The sequence below is a fragment of the Mustela erminea genome, chromosome 2 (assembly GCF_009829155.1).
Source record: "Mustela erminea isolate mMusErm1 chromosome 2, mMusErm1.Pri, whole genome shotgun sequence".
NCBI lineage: Eukaryota > Metazoa > Chordata > Mammalia > Carnivora > Mustelidae > Mustela > Mustela erminea.
In genome coordinates, this window is record NC_045615.1 from 6,413,317 (window position 1) to 6,421,129 (window position 7,813).

At 34.0% G+C, this 7,813-nt stretch overlaps 1 protein-coding gene across 2 annotated transcripts in view; it reads left to right on the top strand.

Moving 5' to 3' along the window:
* PPP2R2A (protein phosphatase 2 regulatory subunit Balpha) overlaps positions 1–5,279 on the top strand; it is an 88,948-nt gene extending 83,669 nt beyond the window's left edge. For both annotated transcript variants that reach the window (XM_032332214.1, XM_032332215.1), the window contains exons 9-10: positions 1,162–1,253; positions 4,280–5,279. In XM_032332214.1, coding sequence (XP_032188105.1) covers positions 1,162–1,253; positions 4,280–4,559 — 372 coding nt within the window. In that variant the 3' untranslated portion in view covers positions 4,560–5,279. The remainder of the gene's footprint in view (positions 1–1,161; positions 1,254–4,279) is intronic.
* Positions 5,280–7,813: the final 2,534 nt, after the last annotated feature.

A 7,813-nucleotide genomic window follows, 5' to 3' on the forward strand; every position in this document is an offset into this window, starting at 1 on the left:
TAGTGAATTATACTTCAAAAAAGAGGTAATTTTCAATAGTTTTTGATATTCTGTGAGGAATATCAAGTGATAAGATTTTTTAGTGATGCATACTTTGAGTAACTGTATACAGTTGATCTTTGAACAACATCATTTGAATCGTGTTGGTCCACTTTATTCTTGGATATTTCGTCTATAAAAACAGTAGAGTACTGCAAATGTATATTCCTTGTGATTTGCTGAATAACACTTTCTTTCCTCTAGCCTACTTTATTATAAGAATGCAGTACATAATACATACTACAGACATAAAATGCTTGTTAACTTTGTTATCAGTAAGTCCTCCCCAGCCAACAGTAGACTCTTAGTAGTTAAGTTTTGGGGAGTCAAAAGGTGTATGTGAATTATTTTTTTAAGACCTATTTATTTGAGAGAGGGTGAGAGCGCAAACTGGAGGGGCACAGGGAAGGGGGAAGATAATCTGAAGTAGACTCCACCCTGAGCATGGAGCCTGACATGGGGTTCAGTCTCAAGACCCCAAAATCATGACCTGAGCCAAAACAAGAGTGGGATGCTTAACTGACTCCGCCCCACAGGTGCCCCATATGTGCATTTTTGACTGTGCAGAGGGATTAACACCCCTAATCCTCAAGATGCTCAATGGTCAGTTATAATTGCATAGCATGTGCACTTTAATGATAATGTAGTCTTCAGTTATTTATGCCCAAAAATGATATTTAAAAAGGAAGTAAAACACAATATTGAATATTTTTTTAATCAGCAGTTAATGGACTAAAAAAACAGGTGTTAACATATTCAACTATCGATATAATAGTCTTTACTTACTCTATTATCTGCACCATTTTCAAATGTATTTTAGCCTAAATATTTTAGTCCATCTTGTAAAGAGTTCATGTGTCATGCCCCAAAGGATATTTTTCTTTGTCCTACAGTAGAAAAATGTGTGTTCATGGAAGGGAGCTCATTTGTTTGTGAAAAGGATAAAACGCCTTTATTGTTTGTTACTAAGAGAGTTGAGTTTTAGTAAGATTACAGAGTATGTATGTGTGTCTATATATTCCTTTAAAAAAATAAGGACTTGTTTAAATATTTTTCTAATATCAATTAGCAGATCTTGAAGTTAAGTATATCTATAATAATATATTTATATTTAAAACCCAGGTTCATGAATACCTCAGAAGTAAACTTTGTTCACTGTATGAAAATGACTGCATATTTGATAAATTTGAATGTTGTTGGAATGGATCTGACAGGTAATTGATTTTAATTTGAACTTCTCATTCAACTTGGCCTTTTATTGGAGGAAAAGAAATGTTCTGTTTCACTTCTAGTATGATTGACATAAATTACAAATCCTTACTTCATTTTTCCTTCAGTTTGCTTGAAATAAATTCAGTAATCTTGTAGCAGTAATAGCAAATAAAAATTAAACTTTGTCTCATTAGTAAATATGAAAATACACAAAAAATGTAGTTATCTTAAATTATAATTTAAACATCTTTAAATATTCCTTTTTATGAACCAGAGCAGTGAAATCTTTGACATGACAACTGTTAAAATGGTGAAATTTCACTTTGGTGGTTCATCTATGAAACTTTTGAGAAATATTTAGGCAGTAGATATTTCATTTGGAATATTAAACACCATGTTTTTCCAGCTATCTCATCAGTATCTCATAGAAGTGGAATTACCATATGTCATTTTAACTATATTACCTTGAGTAATTAGGGTTTTTATAATCTACAACTTTGCCACAGTGTATGTTTCATTTTTACTGTATCATTAAAATGTGTAGTATCATTATTTCCAAGGACAAATAAGTCTTAATCTTTCAGTTTTTCCTTATCAATATTTATTTCCCATTTATTGTGTTCCAGTAGAACAGAAAACATTAGAAAAGACAGTTTTGGAATTACTTAAACTTGCCTTTATGATCATTAGATGTACTTGAACAGTTTAATCAGTGAACATTCAAGTATCATGGTGTTCTGTGTTATAGAGGATGCTAGAATTTGGATCACTTATGTTTGGTGTGATGTTTAATATTACCTTCATCTGAATGTAACATGACACCCAGAAATAGGCTGGCCACAGTAAACCTAGACTCAGAACAAGCAAGGTTTGCCTTTGAATGCCACTGCTTAACCCTAAGCCATCAAGAAGGAAGAAGGGAAAGGGAAGAAGAGAAAGGAGAAATTTGCAGACAGGAAGAGAAAGAAGATACTGATACACTAGGATCTGATGACACTGCTGCACCAGCTCTTCTCACGTTGATGAAACATATTGGGCCGGTTTTAAGTTAGGTTCCATTATCAAAAAGAAATTTTTGATTTCCCTTACTGTTTAAAAACTTGTTTTGAAATAATTTCAAACTGGGGGAAAATTGGTAAGAGTGACACAGTCTTATTTAGCCCTTACTCAGGGTCTCCTGTTACTGTTTGCTGTGTCAGTCTCTTCCTTTATATCTGTCTCTGTAAAGACACGCAAATAGATACACATACTTTATTTGTGAACCAATAACATGGTGGCCCATTGCTCTTGAACTTTTTAATGAGCATTTTCTAAAGGATAAGAGTCTCTTCTACATTGTGACAGGGCAGTCATATAAAGCAAAACACACAGTCCGTGGCACAGTCCTCCCATCAAATCCACAGAGCCTATTAAAATTTCACCAGCCCTCTTGGCCATGTCCTTCCTAGAAGAGAAGAAAATCCAGTCAAATATGCAGTCCCAAAGAATATATAACATTTAGTTGTCTTGTTCTCCTTTAATCTGGCATAGTAGTTCTTCATGTTTTCCTTGTCTACTGCCACTTTGGCATTTTGAAAAACAGGCCAATGATTTTCTAGAACTTTTTTAATCTGAGTGTTACCTAATGTTTTCTCATAATTTGATTCAGGTTATACATTTTGGGCAGGTATACCATAGAAATGCTGACCTACCAAAACCTTTTAAAATTTACAAAGAGCCTAGGTGTCCTAATCATTAAAATCTCACAAATTAAGATAATATGGGGGTACCAATCCAAATACATAATTCATTTTAAAAGAGAGTTTATTACCCTCAGGTATGTGCACCAATTTGAGTTTGATTAAAATGTTGTCAAGTGTCCTTTGGAGGACTTACATTACTGAATAGATGATAATCATTTATATTTCATATATGACCTGTATAATGTATGATACATGTAAATACTTATTTTCAAGCATTACTTTAAACAGTTTCTTGATATTCTGTAATCTTACTTACAAAAATAATTTAAACCATGTGGAAGAACATGGTATGTAATAGTAGCACCAGACCCTTTCTAAATTAATAGTTTCAGATTTGGGAGGTTTTGCTTGTTGGTGCTTAAACTTAGCAAACGTTGAGCAGTGATGGATGGAAAGTCGAACTGACAGAGGTACCCTGGGTAAGGTTAAAATTTGGCAACGATTAAGCAGATACTGTAAAAATATTTGTCCCCAGAAAAAGTGCTTTAAATGTATTTAATGCAATAGGTAAAATGACTTCCTGTGAAGAAAAAAATTTATATTCTACTCTTAATAGTCACAGAATAAGGTTTTTGTTTGTTTTTTAAGAGAGAGAGAGAGAGCGCACATACAAGCAGGAGAAGCTGCAGGGAGAGGGAGAAGCAGGCTCCCTGCTGAGCAAGGAGCCTGATACAGGGCTCTGTCCCAGCCCCTTGGGATCATGACCTGAGCTGAAGGCAGACGCTTAATGGACTGAGCCACCCAGGCTTCCCAGATATCTTAAAAGCATTCATAAGATAGCATTTTCCCAGTCAGACAACATTCTGGGAGCAAATTCTTTAGTTTATAATTTAAATCACAAAGTAATGCATTGGTTTCTTATGAATAGCTATATACCATGAATTTTGAAGGGTTTTAGAACCTGTGATCCCACAGTTGGTATTTGAAGAAGCTACCAGTTTGGTTAATCACAAAACCTGTAGTTGCAAAAATATATTCAGCAGAGATTATTTCAGTACTACTAAGAAGCTACTTTCGAGAATATTTTCAACTTTGGTGATAGTTTTGGTAGTCCTGAAAAGGAGCTATTAATAGAAATCCAAGCTAACTACCAGTAGCTAGTACCAGGCTAGTACTAGTTTATTTGAATAATTGGTCCTTGGGTTGGTGTCAGCAACCCTCTCCCCAAATCCAGATCAGCTTGAAGTAGCTATTTCCTATGCGGTAATAGGCTAGGTTCCATCACTGAATCATTTTACTGGAAATAAACTTTTGTTCACTTACTTGCATCCTGTTTGCTTTTGCAGTGTTGTCATGACTGGATCTTACAATAATTTCTTCAGAATGTTTGACAGGAACACAAAGCGAGACATAACCCTAGAAGCATCACGGGAAAACAACAAACCTCGCACAGTTCTGAAACCACGAAAAGTCTGTGCAAGTGGCAAGCGAAAGAAAGATGAAATAAGTGTTGACAGCTTAGACTTCAACAAGAAAATCCTTCATACAGCCTGGCACCCCAAGGAAAATATCATTGCTGTAGCTACTACAAACAATCTGTATATATTTCAAGACAAAGTGAATTAGGGTTGGCATTCCCAGCAGAAGAGCCCACTTCCTGCTTAGTTGAGATAGTTGAATCTAGCATTCGTACCTAAAAAAGAGAGCGGTCCATTGTGGCGCCCCTTTCCAGTGTTTGACAATGTGCCATTCGACAACACATTTTTTATAGCTACATGGAGAAATCTCTGTGGATTCATCACTGTGGTGTTCTCCATGTCTGCTAGCCATGTAGGTAAGGGTAGGGCACTTTTAATTTAAATGACTTCTTGCACCATCTTGCCTAATGGACTAGATTGGACTGTATCAACATTGATTTACTCCACTTTTTATGCCTTCCATTGTGATGACGTCAAACACAGTGAAAGCCTTCAGTCATGCTTATGGGATTTAATTGTGTATCCTCATTACTGTATCATTTGTGGGGTACACCCCTCCCCTTTTTTAAATTAAATACAGCTCATTCTTACTGTGGCTTGTAGCATTCCTCCTCTTCTGGCCTCCTGGACTCTTCCCCTTCATCTCTTTTACCCTTGCCCCCTCCACCCAGTCTTGGTGGTGGTGTATTAAAAAAAGAAAGAACGAAAGCACACAAAATGAGTCAGTTTGGGGTCAGTGGTAAAGGGGGTATATGTTGCGAACAAATGTTTTAATAACAGTTGGCTGTAATCACTCCTTGCCGTGTCTGGCACCGAAAATAAGGAAAAAAAATACTACTACTGAATAAAAGTGACAAAGAATGGAGAATCTGGTTTTCTTTTTTCTTTTTAATCTACCTCTTTAAGCCAGTATTTTGTGTCATTACTTTTGGGCGCAGTGAAATGAAATGAGTTTCCATTGTTTAATTGGTATTTTTGTTAATGATCTTTAACAAGTGTTCTTTTACATGGAGAAGGAGAGGTCTTGGTTCTGTATGAACAAGTTATGAATATATATTGGTATTACTAAGGATTTCACAATCTACAAATTGCTAGAGTTTTTTTTTTTAACTGGGTTATGAATATTGGATACATTGTATCTACACTTAACTCCTCTGTTAATGAAATTGTTGTAAATGGGAACCAAATTTGTAGAAATTCATTTTTAAAGTCTTTTTACAGTCTTAATTTCATTTTTGCCTTACTAAAGTCAAAGACTTAAAAAACTTTTTTAACAGGTTAAAACCTTTTTTTTTTGTCATTCAATCATAAGACATAAAAACTATTCTCAAGTGATTTACAGAGAAAATTGACACTGCACTATTTTTTTTGTACTTTACTGATATCAAATCTGAATGAAATGTACTTTGCCATAGATGTTTTTCCTCTATTTTTAGTTTTCCAAAGTATTACTATTAAAGACAAACTTTAAAGGTATAGTGTTAAAAAAAAGTGCTTAATGGACTCCCAAGAGCTGCCTCAAATAAAAATTTAGTAATCTGTATATGATTACATTTCCCTATCCAAAGATGAAGAGTACTCCTATTTTTAATAGGTAGAATGTACCTTTGTCAGTCTTGCAGAAGCTTTAATGGAGAAACAAATGGACTTTATTTTTAAAAATAAAAATCAAGTAGGCATTTATATTATTAGAGAATGGTTAGTGTGTTTTGGCTGAGCAGTAATGGACAACCTTGAATTTTTGAGGACTCTTGAGTGCTTCGACTATGTCCACTACCTACTGTTCTATTCTCATCAATGAAAAATGATTAGACAATTCCCTCTACACTTAACACAAATATTATGTTCTTGTAAGTTAACATTTTTAGCACACAGGAAAAATCTTATGTAATAAAATTACTGTATCTTTTGGACTTAACAAATTTGAATTTGTATTTAAACACATATGTCTGATAATTCTTAAAGTAATGGCACTTTTGTTAACTTATTTGGGGGATATTGGGTACATTCTTAATTTGTGTTATTTATTCTTCACACTTGAAGTGGGATATCCTCCTGCCACAGTATCAAACACTGATACTTGTTTCCTATCAGGCATTCCAGATCTTTTTGGAAGATTGTTTCCCTAAAGTTTGGGTGTAGGTCTTGAGGTAATATCTATCACCAAACAGCTCTTGGAAATTCTCTTTTGAGTCAGCAGTAGCTATGATGATTCTCACCCATGACACTAAGGGTTAGTTTTTTATGTTTAAGAGAAACATTGCTAAAGTTAAAATGCCTCTATAAAAGAATGCTATTATAAATTGTAATGATATTCTCAATTACCAGTTTTTAATTTATTTGATGTAGCAGACTCTAAGCCCAGCCACTCATCTCATATGGTCATGGTTAATCTTTTTATTAATAAAAATTTTGCTTAGAATAAACTTGTCAAATTGCTTGTATTCTCCTATTTTCTTGACACCTCCATATCCTATCCCTTTATCTAAAACTTTTTTCCTCTTAAATTAGAGTAGGAAAAAAACTCTTATTCTGTTAATTTCCTTTGATCTTTATTTAGTGGCTGGGCAATAGTTATTTTATGAATCTCTGTATGTAAACAAAAGTTTATATAACAACTACTGGATATTAAATTTTCTTCTGTGAAGCCTAGTCTTTTGGAATAAATACTACATTCGTGTACTTTTTTTCCTTTCAAATTGTGAGGATTTTTTTTTTTTTTTCAAGTGAGGATCTTTTCAAATCTTCAATGTGAGGATTCTGGTTACAGATATTTTTAGAGAAAATAAATACAAAAACACATTCTTGTGTGTAACAGGATTTATTTCAAGTAATAGGTTTTTAGTCTTGGAAAATTTATATGTGAAACCTGAACACTACTGACAGTATTTTTAGTGGAATCATTACCTTCTTAGGGAACCCTGCTTCTGCTTCCTTTTTTTTTTTTTTTTTTTTAAAAGATCACATGTACATTCAAGTGGAGATAGTACTGTAGACTTCTGAAAGAACAAAACCAAGAGAAGAGAAAAAAGGTGAATGCTAGGTAATTGAGAACTAAAATCTATTTAGTATTTGAGAGCACTACTCTATAGGGTATCTTCTTTATTCAGTTGTTCAATAACCGAAGCTGTGGTGGGGGGTGGTGTGGTGTGTGTGTGTTACTGTGGCTAAAAAGTTCTTTTACACACCTCTTAACCCAAAACCTTTGAACCTGACCCTGCTTCATTTTGTAAAAATGCATATGTAAAAATGCATATGAGTTACAATACATTGTAACTGTAGTATTAAATGATCAGTGAAATTAAAGGTCTCTGGATGTTCTCAACTGCTGAAGATACTTTTTTAGCCATAATGATAAGATAAATTTTTTGTCTCCCTGACATTTTATTGTATAATGGTATT